At 66.1% G+C, this 18,613-nt stretch overlaps 3 protein-coding genes across 3 annotated transcripts; 1 reads left to right on the top strand and 2 right to left on the bottom strand.

Moving 5' to 3' along the window:
• Positions 1–260: 260 nt before the first annotated feature.
• TUBA1B (tubulin alpha 1b) lies at positions 261–4,038 on the bottom strand. Its single transcript, XM_084277150.1, has 4 exons — positions 3,976–4,038; positions 2,516–2,738; positions 2,281–2,429; positions 261–1,420 (listed from the first exon to the last, which is right to left on the bottom strand). Exons 1-4 carry the CDS (start codon positions 3,976–3,978, stop codon positions 440–442), a joined length of 1,356 nt encoding a protein of 451 aa, XP_084133276.1. The 5' UTR covers positions 3,979–4,038; the 3' UTR covers positions 261–439.
• A 2,306-nt stretch (positions 4,039–6,344) lies between these two features.
• Positions 6,345–10,083, bottom strand: TUBA1A (tubulin alpha 1a). Its single transcript, XM_084277144.1, has 4 exons — positions 10,030–10,083; positions 8,423–8,645; positions 8,188–8,336; positions 6,345–7,534 (listed from the first exon to the last, which is right to left on the bottom strand). The coding sequence occupies exons 1-4, from the start codon at positions 10,030–10,032 to the stop codon at positions 6,554–6,556; spliced, it is 1,356 nt and encodes a 451-aa protein (XP_084133270.1). The 5' UTR covers positions 10,033–10,083; the 3' UTR covers positions 6,345–6,553.
• A 4,617-nt stretch (positions 10,084–14,700) lies between these two features.
• On the top strand, positions 14,701–18,208 carry LOC311202560 (tubulin alpha-1A chain-like; the record flags this gene model as incomplete). Its single annotated transcript, XM_084277145.1, has 4 exons — positions 14,701–14,758; positions 16,147–16,369; positions 16,456–16,604; positions 17,240–18,208. The coding sequence occupies exons 1-4, from the start codon at positions 14,756–14,758 to the stop codon at positions 18,206–18,208; spliced, it is 1,344 nt and encodes a 447-aa protein (XP_084133271.1). The 5' UTR covers positions 14,701–14,755.
• Between the last annotated feature and the right edge of the window lie 405 nt (positions 18,209–18,613).

Here is an 18,613-nt window from a genome sequence, read left to right as displayed (position 1 = left end):
GGCCGCACAGGGGGTGCGGACTGCGAGCTCAGCCAAGGCAGCGCGACCCCCGGAGTCCCCCCCATCTGCCCCAGCACCCAGGGAGGGGACTGGACCCCACCAGGGAACACGGGAAGGGCTTTCCGGGCACCCTGCCACCCCACCCCCTGCTGCCATCCCCAGCCGCCTCGCTGGGCACAGACAATAGGGACACTCTGTTCCCATGGGATGGGGCCAGCCAGCTCCCAGCACGGACACAGAGGGTTCGGATCACACATCTCTTAAAGCCTTTTATTCACAGACGTGATACAGACACATGAACATCGACATGATCACATGGGGTAAAGGAGCCTCAGCTCGAAGGGAGCATCCCCCCCAGCCAGGCCCAATCCCACCCAGTGCACGAGAAAGCTGAAGTATTTGAAGCAGACATGCTACAGCAACAGAAGGAAGCCAGCGCTTAGTACTCCTCCCCTTCCTCTTCTCCTTCCCCTTCTACAGAATCCACCCCCACCTCCTCATAATCCTTCTCCAGGGCTGCCATGTCCTCCCGGGCCTCAGAGAACTCCCCCTCCTCCATGCCCTCCCCCACGTACCAGTGCACAAACGCCCGCTTAGCGTACATCAGGTCAAACTTGTGGTCCAGGCGGGCCCAGGCCTCGGCGATGGCCGTGGTGTTGCTCAGCATGCACACAGCGCGCTGCACCTTGGCCAGGTCCCCCCCAGGAACCACCGTGGGTGGCTGGTAGTTGATGCCCACCTTGAAACCAGTGGGGCACCAGTCCACAAACTGGATGCTACGCTTGGTCTTGATGGTGGCGATGGCGGCGTTGACATCCTTGGGCACCACGTCCCCGCGGTACAGCAGGCAGCACGCCATGTACTTGCCGTGGCGGGGGTCACACTTCACCATCTGGTTGGCTGGCTCGAAGCAGGCGTTGGTGATCTCTGCCACCGAGAGCTGCTCATGGTAAGCCTTCTCGGCGGAGATGACGGGGGCGTAGGTGGCCAGCGGGAAGTGGATGCGGGGGTACGGCACCAGGTTGGTCTGGAACTCCGTCAGGTCGACGTTCAGGGCCCCATCGAAGCGCAGGGACGCCGTGATGGAGGACACAATCTGGCTGATGAGGCGGTTCAGGTTGGTGTAGGTGGGCCTCTCGATGTCCAGGTTGCGGCGGCAGATGTCATAGATGGCCTCGTTGTCCACCATGAAGGCACAGTCGGAGTGCTCCAGGGTGGTGTGGGTGGTGAGGATGGAGTTGTAGGGCTCCACCACAGCTGTGGAGACCTGTGGGGCTGGGTAGATGGAGAATTCCAGCTTGGATTTCTTGCCATAGTCGACAGAGAGGCGTTCCATGAGCAGGGAGGTGAAGCCAGAGCCGGTGCCACCCCCAAAGCTGTGGAAGACCAGGAAGCCCTGCAGCCCTGTGCACTGGTCAGCCTAGAAGGGAAAACAAACACTCCTATCAGTAATTCTGCATGTATCTTGCTACTGAGTTATCCATGAAGGCAAATCATCTCCATAGGATCTCATGTCTTGGTGGGCTCCTTCTCGGGGATGGAGTCAGGGGAACACACCCACCAAAGTGCCCCAGCTGCACTTCCAGACACAGCACCAGGTGCTTCAGATCTCAGGAATAGGGGGGTCTTCTCAATGTGACTGGGGGACATCGGCTCTCTCCTGCTAGAGGAGGAGCTAGCCCCTGCAGTGCCTGTACCCAACATGACCCATACCATCGGCCTTGGGGTGCTTTATGTCAGCATGGTGGGGCATCTGGAACCACTATCCGGGGCAGGAAGCTAGCAAACCTGGATGGCTGCTAGGTACAAGCACACACCCCCTTCCCAAACTGAGGGAACAGGCTGCCCCAGCACAAGTTAAACACTTGGCACAGTTACTCATGATTAGTTGGTCAAGAAGGGTCAAAGTCCAGCAAGAAGAAACCTCATATGACCTGAAATAAGGGATGAAGAAAGGTTTACTCCAGAGTGAAGAAGGGACAGCCTTCCCCCCAAGCCCCATCTCACCCCAGGTGCACTCCAGCCTCAGGGTGCACACCCTAGGCTTGCAGTACCCTGAGGAAGAGGATTCAGGCTGCAGAGAAGAAGGGGCTGATCCTGATCTCCAGACAGGATCCAGACGCCACAAGAAGCCCTGACCTGGTACAGGGTGCCAAGGTATCAAGAAGCATAAAACACACCAGGACAGCCTGGCTTCTTGCTGCCATCCAGGTTGCACCACAGGGTTTTCCATTCCCATTGGCTGCACTGGTACCAGTACTACCCTGCGTTTATACCCACCAGCTTGCGGATGCGGTCGAGGACCAGGTCGATGATCTCCTTCCCAATGGTGTAGTGCCCACGGGCATAGTTGTTGGCAGCATCCTCCTTGCCTGTGATCAGCTGCTCAGGGTGGAAGAGCTGCCGGTAAGTCCCTGTGCGCACCTCATCTGCGGGGGGAGAGCCCGTTAGCACCCAGCACCCACCAACACCACCCACCCTGGGACCAACTCCCCCAACCCCAAACCCCACTCACCGATCACCGTGGGCTCCAGGTCCACAAAGACGGCTCGGGGCACGTGCTTGCCGGCCCCCGTCTCGCTGAAGAAGGTGTTGAAGGAGTCGTCCCCCCCGCCGATGGTCTTGTCGCTGGGCATCTGCCCGTCGGGCTGGATGCCGTGCTCCAGGCAGTACAGCTCCCAGCAGGCATTGCCGATCTGCACGCCCGCTTGGCCCACGTGGATAGAGATGCACTCACGCTGCGGGGGTAGAGGAAGAGGGTGGGGGGGTGTATATATCAGCCTCAGCTAGGGGCAGCCCCCACCCCAAATATTGGCTGTGCCTCAGCTCTGCCAGCGCTGGTTCAGTGTGACCTCCCCGGGGGAGCTGAGCTCATCCCAGGGAGGAGGCAGAGGGGACACACTTGGGGACAGAGCGGAGCTGCTATTTGGCACAGCCCGGGCTGGGGGTGCATCACCCTCCAGCAGCTCCCAAATGGCACACGGGGACGACATCTTAAGAGCTCCGCAGCGCGGGCAGGGGGAGGATGCCCAGCGGGAGGAAGAGGAGGAGGAAGAGGAAGCTCACTGCACCTCGTAGGACGTGGCTATACCAGCTGACCAAAAAGCAGCCGGGGAGGGCTGATGGCATCACATCGCATCCCACCCCCTCCCCATCTCCCGGGGGTCCCCGCGCTTCCCCCCCGCCCCCAGGACTCCAGCACATTCCCGGCCGCACCCTGCGCCGCAGCACCGGCTCCTGCGCATTCCTCACCCGGGCACGAAGGGGGGGAGGGATGGGAGGGGTTCTGGCTTTTTGGGAGGGGTGAGGCCCCCCCCCACCCAGCACCTCGGAGGAGGATTTGCCCCCCCCCCCCCCCCGGGGCCGGTCTCAGGTAGGCACCATGAGCACGATGGGGTGGTGTGAACTTGGACCCTTCGCCCCCGCCACAGGAGGTGCGTGAGGATGGGGGTTCAGAGTTGGATCTGGGAGGGGATTGGGATTGGGGGGGGGGGATGGGGGAAGTGACGCAGGGGCGGGACTGTGCTCCTTGCGGGGGGCGGGGCTGTGCCCCCGCGCGCCTTCCCGCGCGCGGGAACGCTAACGGTCGGGGCTGAGCGCCAAAAACGGACCACGACCGCAGCCCCGCCCCGCCCCCTCCACCCCCCGGGGCGGGTACCCGGCACCACATGCCGCCCTCCCCCATCCACATACCGCCCCCCCCCAATCCTTCCCCCGACAAGGTCGGTTCCCCCCCCACGTTCCCCCCCCCCCCCAGACCCCTCTTCCTGCTGTTCCTCCCCAGCCCCTTCTCTGCCCCCCTCGCCCCCCCAGAGCTGCCCCTATTACCCTCCCAACCCCTGGTTATCTTCCCGAGGTCCCCGCTCCCCTCGCTCCTTCCCCTCCTGCTTCCCCCCAGCCCCTGCCGCTGTTCCAGGGTCTCCCCCGTGCCCACACCCCCCACCCAAGCCCCCATCGCAGCCCCCCCGCCCGTACCATGGCTGCAGCGCGGTTACTCGGCCCGACAAACAAGGAATCGACTCAAGTTCCAGGCTGGAGCCGCCCGCGGGCGCAGCCCTATATACCGCTCCGGGGGGGCGGGCTAAGTTGCCCCGCCTCCTCTCTCCTATTGGCCATCGCGACTGCCCATCCGTGTGGCCTTCACCACCGATTGGCTGCAGCGTTAGGAGCGATCCGCCTCTTCCCGCCCTCCGCTGCCGGGCTGGCGCTGCGGGGGTTGGGGCGGGGGTTGGGGCGGGGGGGCCCGACGAGGGGTGCAGCGCCTTGGCGGGGCTTGCGATGGGACCCTTCCCGCACAGCGTGGGGCTACCGGGGGCGGGGGGGGGGACACAAACCCCCTCCCGCGATCCGAAGCCCCCCCACCCCGAGTTTGCCGCGGGCTGGGGGGAGGCGCGGCCGCTTCCGCCCCCCCCACCCCCCCCTTCGCCCCCCCCCCCCCCCCCGCCCGGTGCGGTTCCGCTGCAGAGGAAAATTGCGACATGGGGGGGGGGGGAGGCAGCACGTGCTGCCGCGCCCGGCATCCCCACCCCCCTCCTCCGCCGCGTCCCGAGGCCGTTAATCGGCTTCACTTGATGGGTATCCCCCCCCCATCACCCCCCGCCGTGCCCCCGGCCCATCTGCACCGCCCGGCCCCCCCCCGGCCCATCTGCGCCCTGGAGACACCCCCCCCTTTCCTCTTTCCCCCCCTCCACTGCAACCCCGGCCCATCTGCACCCCGCGGAGCCCCTTCCAGCCCATCTGTACCCCACCCCCCCCCTCCCACAGCAACGTGCAAGTGCCCCCCACGGCTCGGAAATGTGTCGCAAGGGGGGGGGGGCACCGTTCCCCAGGACCCCGCTCCATCTGCCTGAGGGGCTGGGGGGGTGGGGTGGGGGCAGACCCCGGCCACTCCCGGGGGCTCCGTCTCAAGCGTTTCCTCCGCATCATCTCCCGTCTCGCTGCCTGATTCCCCCCCCACCCCAACCAGGTGGGACCCCCCCCACCCCAACCCACCCCACCCCGCAATGCCCAATAAAACAGGGGCGACCCCGGGGACCCTCCGTACCCCCCAGGACCTTTGCGGGGTGCGGTTCTCCCCCCGGCTGCGAGGCAGCAGGGTGCCGAAGGAGGAAGGGGGGGGGAGGGTTGGGTAGCCAGGGGGCTGCGGAAGGGGGGGACAGACCGGCCCCAACCCCCACCTAATCCCCAGAGCTATTTGCTCCGAATAATCCGCCTTCCTGTTGCGCCCAGAGCCCAGCGGCCCCTTCGGCACCACCCTCCCCCCCCCCCATCCGCACCCCCACCCCCTCTCAGGGGGTCACCCCCCGAGTCTGGGCCGGCCCGGGGTGGGGTGGGGTGGGGGGGGATGTGCGTGGGGCCGGTGGCTCAGCAGCTGCATTGCAGCGGGTGACGCAGCTCCCCGCCATTTGCCTCGCGCCGCCGCATGATGCCGCCGGTCGCACCGGATGCCGGTACCCGCACCGGGCTCCCGCGCCCACCCGCAGTGAGGAGGGGGTGGGGGCTGGGGGGTGTGTGGTTGAGGGGGTGGGGGGGTGGGGGAACGGACGGACGGCACTCGGGGCTGGCTCAGCTCCAGGCGCTGCCAACGTGGCGACTGGTCCTGGCTGGGGAAAGCCGGTCCCGGCCCCCCCCCCCTCTCCCCGCAGGAAGGGGCAGGCACAGCACCGCAGCACCGGGCTGGCCCCCCGCCCCGCAGCCCCTTCCCCTTCCTTTATTCCCCGACCGGAGCGGGGGGGGGGGGGGGGGGGGGGGGAAATGCGTGGCCCTAGACCCAGGCAGAGCTCTGGATGGGGGGTGGGGAGGGCGAGGGGGCAGCGCTGTTGGCCCCTGTCCCCCTCCTAGGGGGATGCTGCAGGGCTGTTTCTCTTCCCTACAGGTAGCACCCCCGGGACACACAATGGAGGAGGGGGGTAGGGGGGAGGGAAAGGGAAGCTCCACCCATCAACACCCAAAAGGATGAAGGACACCCCACCCTCAGTCAACTGCCCTCTCCCCCCCCCCCAGCAGCATCCCCCCCACTGTCTGCTGAATGAGGTAGGATATAGGGGATGCAGAGATTCCCCAGCCCCTCAAAAGGGGGGAAGCCACCCCACAGTCTCATGTGGCTCCAGGCACTAAGAAAACCCAACACACCCCCCACCCCAGTCCCCTCCCAGGGCAGCCCAGCAGCAGGACAGGGGCAGAGTGGGATGATGGGATGGGAGGCAGCAGGATGCTACGCTGCACTGCACCCCAGGTACTCTCACAGGGACCTGGGTGCAGCCAAAGCCCCAGGGGGTGCCAGGGATTGGGGGTGGGGGGGGGAGGAGGGGGGTATCACCATGGAATAAGCACAGAGCCAGAAATAAGACAGGGAATGCTTTTTATTCAGACCCAAGGAGAGAGTGGGTGGGTCTGTAAGACTTTTCCACTGAAGCACAGACCATTGAACAGGACAGACCCGTGGTGCACACACTGCTACAGACCCGGGGGGTGGGGTGGTGGGGAGGGGACGGGGACAACATGTCTTCAACTAGGTTATGTTCCCTGTACGAGCAGCACCCTTGTTGAGAGTTTAGTACTCCTCTCCTTCCTCTTCTCCTTCCCCTTCTACAGAATCCACCCCCACCTCCTCATAATCCTTCTCCAGGGCTGCCATGTCCTCCCGGGCCTCAGAGAACTCCCCCTCCTCCATGCCCTCCCCCACGTACCAGTGCACAAACGCCCGCTTAGCGTACATCAGGTCAAACTTGTGGTCCAGGCGGGCCCAGGCCTCGGCGATGGCCGTGGTGTTGCTCAGCATGCACACGGCGCGCTGCACCTTGGCCAGGTCCCCCCCAGGAACCACCGTGGGTGGCTGGTAGTTGATGCCCACCTTGAAACCAGTGGGGCACCAGTCCACAAACTGGATGGTGCGCTTGGTCTTGATGGTGGCGATGGCGGCGTTGACATCCTTGGGCACCACGTCCCCGCGGTACAGCAGGCAGCACGCCATGTACTTGCCGTGGCGGGGGTCACACTTCACCATCTGGTTGGCTGGCTCGAAGCAGGCGTTGGTGATCTCGGCCACCGAGAGCTGCTCATGGTAAGCCTTCTCGGCGGAGATGACGGGGGCGTAGGTGGCCAGCGGGAAGTGGATGCGGGGGTACGGCACCAGGTTGGTCTGGAACTCCGTCAGGTCGACGTTCAGGGCCCCATCGAAGCGCAGGGACGCCGTGATGGAGGACACAATCTGACCTATTAACCTGTTGAGGTTGGTGTAGGTGGGCCTCTCGATGTCCAGGTTGCGGCGGCAGATGTCATAGATGGCCTCGTTGTCCACCATGAAGGCACAGTCGGAGTGCTCCAGGGTGGTGTGGGTGGTGAGGATGGAGTTGTAGGGCTCCACCACAGCCGTGGAGACCTGTGGGGCTGGGTAGATGGAGAACTCCAGCTTGGACTTCTTGCCATAGTCGACAGAGAGGCGTTCCATGAGCAGGGAGGTGAAGCCGGAGCCGGTGCCACCCCCGAAGCTGTGGAAGACCAGGAAGCCCTGCAGCCCTGTGCACTGGTCAGCCTGGCAAGGAGACACAAGTGGCATGTTTAGATTGAGCAGCAGAAGTTGCTCCTTCCTCCCTGTGGCTGTAGAGGAGATTCAGGGGATTTCCAGTAGGAGCCACCAGAATGAGTGTGACAGGGTGGCCCTAGTCCCGCATGCTGGACACTGACTCATGGAAGTGGTGAATCCCCCAGGGAAGCCCCACAGGGCCACCCGGGTGGGAAAGCGGCCTCACAAGCACCTTACAAGTTGCCACTAGCTAGACACAAGGGGGACAGGATTTGGGATGGCCTCAGGGAACAGGACAAAGCACCAGTCTCAGCAGTTACACAGCTCTGTGAGGGACTGGCTGGAGCTGCCACCACATGCAGTCACTGGGAGCCCTGTCCCATCTGCAGGCAGCTGGACTCAGCAAGAGCCAAGGGGAACAAAGGAGGAATTGCTCAGCTCAGCACCGCCAGCGCCTGGGGGCTGCGGCGCTGTGGAGCAGCTCCAAGCCCACAGCTGCGCTGCGCCCTGCTCCCAGCCAATGGCAGCCACGGCACAACAGGATTAACATTAATTAATATATTAGTGCTAAACCCAGCCTGGATAGTCTGGAAGGAGAAGCAAGACTGGGACCAAGTCTTTGTCCTCAGCTCAGGACCCAAGGAGCTTCCCCCCGCCCCTACCAGCTTGCGGATGCGGTCGAGGACCAGGTCAATGATCTCCTTCCCAATGGTGTAGTGCCCACGGGCGTAGTTGTTGGCAGCATCCTCCTTGCCTGTGATCAGCTGCTCAGGGTGGAAGAGCTGCCGGTAAGTCCCTGTGCGCACCTCATCTGCGGGGGGAGAGCCCGTTAGCACCCAGCACCCACCGACACCACCCACCCTGGGACCAACTCCCCCAACCCTAAACCCCACTCACCGATCACCGTGGGCTCCAGGTCCACAAAGACGGCTCGGGGCACGTGCTTGCCGGCCCCCGTCTCGCTGAAGAAGGTGTTGAAGGAGTCGTCCCCCCCGCCGATGGTCTTGTCGCTGGGCATCTGCCCGTCGGGCTGGATGCCGTGCTCCAGGCAGTACAGCTCCCAGCAGGCATTGCCGATCTGCACGCCCGCTTGGCCCACGTGGATAGAGATGCACTCACGCTGCGGGGGCACAACAGGGGGCTGTGTCACTCCCAGGATTCCCCCCACCCACCCTTTGTGTGTCCCACCACCACCAGCCCAGGACCCCGCAGGGATGCGGCACCCGGGACAGGCTGCACCAGGCAGGGAAGGGCTGATCTGCAGGGCTGGAAGGGGCCCAGCCCTGCCCTGCCACATGCTATTGTTCTGGGTCCTGGCAGGCAGGGAGGGCTGCAGGGGGGTTCTGCCCCCCCCCCCCCGACCACACCCAGTACGAGGACTTGCTTAGCTCTGGGGGTCCCATCCTGCCCCCTACCCCTGGGAGTAGGGATGCTGCCTGTTGTGAGTTGAGGAGCTCAGCACCAGGGCTCATTTGGTCCCGAGGGACTGGGACCCCACCCAAGGCAAGATGGGGAGCCCCAAGGGTCCCATCCTGCTGTCCCCACCCTGTTAAGACTCAGCAACACTCAGAGCAAGGAGGGGGGCTCAGCACCAGGGCTCCTCATCCTGCCCACTCGGGTCCCCACTTCACCCGGGCCACACCCTGGGGGTCTCATCCTGCTCTCCCTTGTCCTCTACCGTGGGATGGGGTGCTGTGCCCCGGGCACCCCGCACCAGGGGACCGATCCTGCCCCGTTAAACCGGGGCCACGCCCAGTTCAGGCTGAAGGCTCAGCGCGGGGGGAGGGGGGGGGTGGGGGCGCTGCTGCCCTTCCCGGTTTAACGGGAACCGCACCCATTGCGGGATGGCAGCTCGGTAACGGGAAGGGGGAGCCCGATCCTGCTTCTTTCACCCGGTGCCACGCCCAGTGCGGGCTCAGTACCGTATGGGGACCCATTCTGACCGATTTAACGAGAGCCCCACCCGCTGCGGGCTCAGGGGACCGGGGTGCCCCATCCCGCTCCGTTCAGCGGCCACCACGCCCGGTGCGGGCTCAGGGGACCGGGGTGCCCCATCCCGCTCCGTTCAGCGGCCACCACGCCCGGTGCGGGCTCAGGGGACCGGGACCGGGGTGTCCCACCCCGCTCCGTTCAGCGGCCACCACGCCCGGTGCGGGCTCAGGGGACCGGGACCGGGGTGTCCCATCCCGCTCCGTTCAGCGGCCACCACGCCCGGTGCGGGCTCAGGGGACCGGGACCGGGGTGTCCCATCCCGCTCCGTTCAGCGGCCACCACGCCCGGTGCGGGTTTGGTCCCCTGGGGTCCCCCCCTCCCCGCTTTAACGGGAGCCACGCCCGGTGCTCAGCCCCGGGGAAGGCACCGGGGGGGGCGGGGGGTACGGACACCCAGCCATCCCCACCGAACGGGTCCCGAGCGAACCCTCTCGCCCGTTGTAACGGGAGCCGGGCTCAGCCCGAGGGCCCCGTCCGGTGCTTCCCCCCCCCCCACTCGCCACCCCCCCTCACCATGGCGGCGGTCGGCTCCGGGGCGGTCTCACAGCCCGACGCTGAGGCGGTCGATGTAAGAGGCGCAGCAGAGCGCAGGGCTCGGTGCGGGGCTTTATAGGGCTGGCGGGGCGGGGCGGGCGGCGGGGCCGGGGGTGGTGGCGGCGGCGGCCATTGGCGGGGGGTGGGGATGAGGTAATGCCCCCCCCGGAGCCGCAGACAAAGGCCGGGCGGTGCGGGGAGAAGCGGGGGGGTGGGGTTTGGGGGGTTGCGGTGGTCACCGCCGGTTCCTGCCCGCGGCCGTCTGGGCCGTCGCTGTGTCCTGGCTCCGGCCCCGCCGCACCCGAGTCCCGGTCCTCGGCCGTGGCCGTGATCCCAGCCACGTCCCCGTGCCCAGCCGTGTCCCTGCGAGTCGTTCTCGGCCCATCCCGGCCACACCCTGGTCCCCATCCCCAGTTGTGCCACCAGCCGTGTGTCCCCGCTGCCAGTTGCACCCCCGTCGCCATCCTCAGCCGTGTCCTGGTCCTCAGCACTGGGCACATCCCTGTCCCTTATCCCCGCTGTGTCACTATCCCCCCCCACCCCACCCCATCATCTGGGCACTGCCCTGTCCCTCTCCTCAGCCACACCCACGTCCCTGTCCCCAAGCATGGTGCTGTCCCCATCCCCAGCCACGCCCTGGTCCCCATTCCTGGCCGTGTCCCTGCTCCCATCCCTGGAGACGCTGTGCCTGGACATGCCCCAGTGCCCTGGTTCCCAGCCACATCTTGGCCCCTGTCCCCACCATGGCCCGGTGCCTGTCCTGGACGCAGTGTGGCCCTTTCCCGGCAATGCCTCGGCCCGTCCAGCTCCTCTTTGTCTGCTCAGGCAGCACAAAACAATCCCCATGGGGCCCGGGGAGGGGGGGGGGAGAAAGCGCCTTCCCCCAGGGCAGCTGGGGACGAGTGTGTGTGGGGTGCCTGGGGACAGCGGGAGGACACAGGACACAGGACACAAAGCCCTGAGGTGGCTCCCTGAGGTGGTTTTGGGGGCTGAGTGGCAGCTGCTCTGCGGCAGCTGGTGCTTGGGACACAGCTGGGACAGGGGGGCACACATTCCCTGGCCACCCTTCCATCTGCTGCAGCCCCTACATGGCCCCCCCCACACCCACTCCCACCCCCCCCCCCAAGCCCTGGGGTGTCCCCCCTCCGCGGGTGATTCCCCCTCCCTTTTGTCCCTGCAAAGCCCACAGTGGCTGGGGGTTGTACCCCTGAGGTGGGGGGCTCTGGGGGGTGGGGTGGGGGGGCTGAGTCCTTACAGAAAGGTGACCCCACACCACACATATGGGCAGGGCTGGCTTCAGGTGGAGCTGCCAGGATGCTCCCCCTCCCCAAAAGCCCATTTTTCTCTGCATTTCCCACATTCTGCAGATTTCTGGGCAGCTCCAGGGTCCTGTGGCCCCACCACAAGCCCTGTACCCCTGTTACCAACATCATGTCCCCACTGCCGGTCCCACACTGCCAGCCCAGTGTTTTTGGGGTGCTGCTGAAGATGGCTGGGAGCAGGGAGGGGCGTGGGGCTGCAGACAAAGAAGGGCCAGGATCTGAGCATCGCCCACCAGAACAAAGGACTGGGTGGTCCCAGCTGCGTGGAGCAGAAGAGAATTGGGAGATTTGGCTGTTCCCCATTGCAAACAAGTGTTTAGGGGGACCCTGTCCCCAGTGCACCCCAGCCCCCAGCCCCCAGCTCCACACCGGATTGGTCCTTGTGCTGGAAACATCTCCTGCCTTTGTTTCCCCCCGTTGCCCCAAGCCCTCAGCACACCCTGGGGTGTTGGGGCCCCACAGCAACTCTCAGGACCCCTTCTCCAGTCTGGGGGTGTCGCTGCCCACCCTGTGTCATGGGCAGGGCTTGCCCCACCAAGCTGCAGGGGGCTCAGACCCCTGGGCGATGCGGGGTGTAGGGCATGGAGCTCTGGGTGCCAGGGGTTCTCTTACCACCTCCCCCCCCCCTCAGCCCCAGCCCCTTACCATCTCTTTTGGTATGGAAGGCCACTTGTGCCCCCGCCGACCGCTACCAGGCAACGGGCTGTGGTGGCGGGGTTGCTAGGAGACCGGTTGCTAGGAGACAGCGTAGGACCCCCCCCCCATTCACCTTCCCCTCCCCAACATCCACCCATGGGTCTGGCTGGGAGCAGGGAAGGGGTTGGGGTCCCCACCCTGCCTGATCTTGCTGTGCTTGGGTATGGGGGGGGGGGGCACCATCCCAGGGACCTCCCAGTGCTGTGTGGTGCCGGGGGGGGTGGGGGTGTTGGTGTGAGTTACACAAACCCTGGGGTCCCCCAATTTCCATCCCCTTGCACATGGTCATGAGGGTCACCAGCTTGGGGAGGGGTGGGGGGGTGGCGATGTCCAGGCCCAGTGTATTCCAGTGGGGTGGGGGATCTGGCTCAGTTTCCATTCATCCCCCCACCCCCACCTCCCTGCTCCGGCTCCTGCCCCCCCCCCCCCGGGTGCTTCCCAGCCGCCTGTGCTGTGTTGACTGTTGGTAGCAACGCAGCGGCTCCTGGTGACGGCTGCTCCCCATCCCCCCCCCTCCCCATGTCTACTCCCTGGGCACCACCGAATAAAACAGCCCAACAGCCCCGCCAGGGTCCCCCCCCCAGCCTCGCAGAGCCCCCCCCAGCTGTGCCCCCCCCAGGCTGGGGATGTCTGGGGGCTCCAGCATCCTCACCCCCATCCAGCAGCACAGCCCAGCAGGGGTGATGCCAGGGCCACTGGCTCCCTGCCTGCAGCACCACGGAGGTGCCCAGCCCCCCCTCAGTTTGGGCCCTTCCAGGGGGTCCCTCACTAGTGACCCTGCACCCCACAACTGGGATACATCTGGTCGTGGGGACTGGGGGTCCTGGTCCCAGCAGGAGCTGCTGAGGTTCCTGGGGAGGAGGCAACAATGTCCAGGGCACTGGCTGCTGCTATTTTTAACCTGTTTTCCCACAGAATGTGGTGTGCAAGTGTGTGTTCTGTCTGTCTGTCTGTCTACAGCCGCCAGCAATGTGACAGGTTCATTGAAACGGAGAGACAAGGCAGCTCTGGGGTTGGGGGCTGCACCTTGCAGGGGGCAGGATGAGGCCCTGGTACAGGGTGGGTTATTAGATGGGACCTGCCACCCCCCAGCTGGGGTTGGACTGGGGGGGGGGGGGTGGTGGCACCCCTCACTGTCCATGCCCAACGTGCACCCCCAACTCTGAAGGGCAGGGTGCTGGGGGCAATGGGTGACCCCATCCCCATGGAAGAGAGTAGGGGGGGGTCACTGCACATCCCCACAGCCTGGGTGCTTGCAGCCCCCTCACCCTCCCCCACAAAAAGGGGGTTCCACCCCGGGCAGGGAGCGACACAGGGAGGCAGGACTGGGTGCGCAGGGGGCTGCAGCCATGCTGGCCGTGGGGAGGGGTCTGCAGCATTGCTCGGCAGCCGCGGGGCAGCACCGCATTGCGGCAAAGCCTGCAATAAAGGAGCAGAGAGCGGCGGCGGCGAGGCGGGAGACACCCTGCTGCTGGAGGGGAGGGGGCCTCTCCGCCCACCCCCCCCAAAAGCTCCCGCACCCCTCATCAGGACCCTACAGCTGGGGGAGGAGGGGCTCTCCCCTCAGCCCCCTAAAGTCTCCCCACATCCCCATCAAAGCCCCAAACCTGGGGCGATGGGGGCTGCCCCCCCACCCCCGCAGCGTGTGCCAGCACCGAGGATGTACCCAAGGTGACGAGGGTGCCCGGAGCATGGGGGGGACACACACTGGGGGTGCCCGGGGAGGGTCCCATTGTGCTGTGCGGTGGGGCTCTGGGTGCAGCCTGGGGGTGGGGGACAAGGAGCTCGGGGTGCTCCCCCCCCCCCAGGGGTGTTCGGCTCCTGGCACGGGGGGAGCATCGCTGCGGCTGGACCCCCGGGGACACCCTGGTCCCTCCACCCTCAGCTTCCAGACCTGCATGGCGACAGGGTCCCTTTACTGGGGGGGGCACACACGGTGAAGCGACCCCCTTGCGGGGGGGCGGGGTGGGGTTCAGAGGCCGGGGGGAGGGGGCTCCGGGGCTGTCCCCCAACCCATTTCTGGCTCTGGGCCCGTGACCCAAAGCCCCTAGGGCGGGGATGGGGGGGGGGGGAGGGGCGGCAGGGAGGGGCAGGGTGATGCTCCCCGGGGCTGAGCGTGGGGTGACACCCCCCCCCCCAACCCCGTCCTTCCAGCCCCACAGGAACTGCCTCTGCCCGGGTTCCCTCCAGGAGCCGCCCCAGGGGAGCGGGGCGGCGGCTGGGCGCAGGAGCCGGCGCGGCGGGGCCCCGCAGGGCTTCCCACGGCAGCGGGGCCGCGAACGGCGTCGCCCCGGGACCCCCAGCAGCGCCCAAACCGAGCGACCACCCCCCCCCTTCACCCCGGCCCCTCCAGCCCCCAACATCCCCCCGCCCCCACAGCGCCCTGACCCCCCCTCGCCCCGCCCCCCCCCGCCCGCCACATTCCACTCCGCCGACGTCACCGCCTACGCAGCCTCGCCGGCTTTCGAACCGGCCAATCAGATGCGGGGCGGGGGCGAGGGGGCGTGGCTAGCGGCGCCGCGCGGCCCGAGGGGGCGGGGCAAGGCGGGTCCCAGCGCGGAGCCACGCCCCTTTAAGGCCACGCCCATTCAAGCCACGCCCCCCTTGGATACTAAGCAGGGCCGCCCCGTCGGGTCCCCTCTGCCCTCCCGTCGTCGGTTCCGTGGCGGTTCGGGCAGTGAGCGGCCATGGTGAGGGCAGGGCCGGGGGGAGCGGGGGGTCAGCGCTCGGGACGGGGCAGCCCGGGGGACGTGGGATCCCCCCGGGCAGCGTGTGGTGCTGGGGAAGTGGAGGGGGGTGGGGTGGGGGTGTGTGTGGACCGGGTCCCCCCCCCCCCCGTGCCCAGGACACCCCGTGTCTAGGACACCCCGTGGGGCTGCGCAGCACTCACGCGGCGCAGGGCAGCTCCCCCGAGGTGAAAGGGGGACGCGGGGACCCTGCGTGCCCCGAGGGTGCGGGGTGGATGGAGCCGCTGCTACCGGTGCCCCTGTCCTGTCCCTGGGTGCGGGCACCGTGCGGCCCCATCTCCCAGGTGTGTCCTGAGTGGCTGCCCCTGGAGATCCCCCAGCAGGTACAGGAACCTGCCCCGAGGGGGTAGGGGGATTATGGGGTGACCCTGTTGCCCCCAACCCCCGGGGATGCCCCCTCATCGGGGTGGGATGGTGGGGGCAGCCCCAGGCTGTCACCCTGTCACCTGGGCACCACCTGCAGCCGTTGGGATGAGTGAGACTCTTCTTGGTCCTGGAGTTTGTGCCGGCCCTGGAGGGGTCTGGCTGCTGGGGGTGGGGGTCACAGGGATGGGACAGCCCCAAATTGTGTGAGGCCTGGGGAAGGGAAGGGGGGATCCTGCATCTGTGGGGCCTGGTGGTGTGTCCAAACTGGGGTGAGGGGTGTGAGGGGCAGCCCTATGGGGTGTGGGTTGAAACAGCTCTTGGTGACGGGCAGACTCCAACTCCTGGCTCTGGGGCAGTGGGGGGTGAATGGCTCCAACTAGTGTTTGGGTGGGTGCTGCCCCCAGCTGAACCACCCCCCCTTCCTGCCATGGGATGAGACCCCCAGGGTGAAGCCCAGGTTAAGTGGGGACCCGAGTGGGCAGGATGAGGAGCCCTGGTGCTGAGCCCCCCTCCTTGCTCTGAGTGTTGGTGAGTCTTAACAGAGTGGGGACGGCAGGATGGGACCCTTGGGGCTCCCCATCTTGCCTTGGGTGGGGTCCCAGTCCCTTGGGACCAAATGAGCCCTGGTGCTGAGCTCCTCAACTCACAACAGGCAGCATCCCTACTCCCAGGGGTGGGGGGCAGGATGGGACCCCCAGAGCTAAGCAAGTCCTTGTACAGGGTGTGGCCGGGGGGGCAGAACCCCCCTGCAGCCCTCCCTGCCTGCCAGGACCCAGAACAACAGCATGTGGCAGGGCAGGGCTGGGCCCCTTCCAGCCCTGCAGATCAGCCCTTCCCTGCCTGGTGCAGCCTGTCCTGGGTGCCGCATCCCTGCGGGGTCCTGGGCTGGTGGGATGGGGGGGACACACAAAGGGTGGGTGGGGGGAATCCTGGGAGTGACACAGCCCCCTGTTGTGCCCCCGCAGCGTGAGTGCATCTCTATCCACGTGGGCCAAGCGGGCGTGCAGATCGGCAATGCCTGCTGGGAGCTGTACTGCCTGGAGCACGGCATCCAGCCCGACGGGCAGATGCCCAGCGACAAGACCATCGGCGGGGGGGACGACTCCTTCAACACCTTCTTCAGCGAGACGGGGGCCGGCAAGCACGTGCCCCGAGCCGTCTTTGTGGACCTGGAGCCCACGGTGATCGGTGAGGGGGGTTTAGGGTTGGGGGAGTTGGTCCCAGGGTGGGTGGTGTTGGTGGGCGCTGGGTGCTAACGGGCTCTCCCCCCGCAGATGAGGTGCGCACAGGGACTTACCGGCAGCTCTTCCACCCTGAGCAGCTGATCACAGGCAAGGAGGATGCTGCCAACAACTACGCCCGTGGGCACTACACCATTGGGAAGGAGATCATCGACCTGGTCCTCGACCGCATCCGCAAGCTGGTGAGCAGTCTGGGAGGTCTCCCAGCGTGGCTCCATCCCCAGGGGCTCTTGGGGACAAAGGGAAGGGGGTGTCCCTGGGAAGGTGGTGTCCCTGGGAAGGTAGTGTCCCTGGGAAGGTGAGCAGTTTGTCCTCACCACATGAGCACTTTGGGCTGCATCAGTGTGAGAATAGATGCTGGGCCTGCCCCAGGAGGTACCTGCAGCCCCCCCACATCCCCAGGGTGTGAGTGACAAGACTGGGCTGTCCCCAGTCCCCTTGGGGATGTGCAGACCCAGGTGTGGCACAGCTCTGTCTCCACATGATGCTGAGCCCTGTTGTGGGGAGGACAGGAGCGCCATGCCTGGGGCGTGGGGGGCTGTGGAGCCCTAGCTTTGGGTGCTTGTGCAGCACTGCTGGTTTGACTGGTGTGGCTGCCCAAGTGCTTTGAACCTCTGTTTCCCACGCTGGGGCTGGCGCCGGGGCTGGCTGGGCCTGCTGTGCCTCCAGCTCTGCTCGGGGAACTCCTGCTACATCAAAGGCTGAACTGGCTGCCCATGGGCTTGCGTGGGATGGGGTGGCTCCTGCTGCACCCATCCTGGTGAGGACAAGACTGTGGAGCCATGGCTGACCTGGCCCGGTGGCTGTATTCCAACAGGCTGACCAGTGCACAGGGCTGCAGGGCTTCCTGGTCTTCCACAGCTTCGGGGGTGGCACCGGCTCCGGCTTCACCTCCCTGCTCATGGAACGCCTCTCTGTCGACTATGGCAAGAAATCCAAGCTGGAGTTCTCCATCTACCCAGCCCCACAGGTCTCCACAGCTGTGGTGGAGCCCTACAACTCCATCCTCACCACCCACACCACCCTGGAGCACTCCGACTGTGCCTTCATGGTGGACAACGAGGCCATCTATGACATCTGCCGCCGCAACCTGGACATCGAGAGGCCCACCTACACCAACCTCAACAGGTTAATAGGTCAGATTGTGTCCTCCATCACAGCATCCCTGCGCTTCGATGGGGCCCTGAACGTCGACCTGACGGAGTTCCAGACCAACCTGGTGCCGTACCCCCGCATCCACTTCCCGCTGGCCACCTACGCCCCCGTCATCTCCGCCGAGAAGGCTTACCATGAGCAGCTCTCGGTGGCCGAGATCACCAACGCCTGCTTCGAGCCAGCCAACCAGATGGTGAAGTGTGACCCCCGCCACGGCAAGTACATGGCGTGCTGCCTGCTGTACCGCGGGGACGTGGTGCCCAAGGATGTCAACGCCGCCATCGCCACCATCAAGACCAAGCGCACCATCCAGTTTGTGGACTGGTGCCCCACTGGTTTCAAGGTGGGCATCAACTACCAGCCACCCACGGTGGTTCCTGGGGGGGACCTGGCCAAGGTGCAGCGCGCTGTGTGCATGCTGAGCAACACCACGGCCATCGCCGAGGCCTGGGCCCGCCTGGACCACAAGTTTGACCTGATGTACGCTAAGCGGGCGTTTGTGCACTGGTACGTGGGGGAGGGCATGGAGGAGGGGGAGTTCTCTGAGGCCCGGGAGGACATGGCAGCCCTGGAGAAGGATTATGAGGAGGTGGGGGCTGACAGCGTGGAGGGGGAGGAGGAGGAGTACTAGGCACTTGTCACTTCTGCCTGTCACGCTGTGGTGCTGGTCAACTAAAACTGCTCCTTCCACTCTCTTGCCTTGGTTATTGTCCCAGCACCATCCGCGCCGCCGTGACCTGGGGGGTCTGTCTGGGGGAGATGGGGGTCTTGGCTGAGCTGGCCCAGGGTCTGTTCTGGGGGGCTCTGTGGGACATGGGTCCCTTGGCTGGGTCCTGTGCTGTGAGCTGGCCGTGCTCTCCTGGGCTGCCCTCACTGGGGGAGGGGGGGGGGTCACGTCCCTTCCACACCCCCTGTTTGTCCCCACAGGTCCCTGTAACATGTTTGGTCCCCAGCTGAGGCTGTGAGGACCCCATGGTACTGCCCCCAGGGAGGGTGGGTGCCCTTCCCCATCCTTGCTTGCCCCAGCACATCCCCC

This window comes from Gallinula chloropus (genome assembly GCF_964237585.1).
Source record: "Gallinula chloropus genome assembly, chromosome: 31".
Lineage (NCBI taxonomy): Eukaryota > Metazoa > Chordata > Aves > Gruiformes > Rallidae > Gallinula > Gallinula chloropus.
Note: the sequence above shows the minus strand (reverse complement) of the source record. Positions and strands in the feature narration are given on the sequence as shown.

Coding starts and splice junctions, on each gene's coding strand:
- TUBA1A (XM_084277144.1), bottom strand. Junction 8,337..8,422: donor CCTGGAGCCCACGGTGATCG/GTGAGTGGGGTT, acceptor CTCCCCCCGCAG/ATGAGGTGCGCACAGGGACT. Junction 7,535..8,187: donor TCGACCGCATCCGCAAGCTG/GTAGGGGCGGGG, acceptor TCTCCTTGCCAG/GCTGACCAGTGCACAGGGCT.
- TUBA1B (XM_084277150.1), bottom strand. Junction 2,430..2,515: donor CCTGGAGCCCACGGTGATCG/GTGAGTGGGGTT, acceptor CTCCCCCCGCAG/ATGAGGTGCGCACAGGGACT. Junction 1,421..2,280: donor TCGACCGCATCCGCAAGCTG/GTGGGTATAAAC, acceptor TTTCCCTTCTAG/GCTGACCAGTGCACAGGGCT.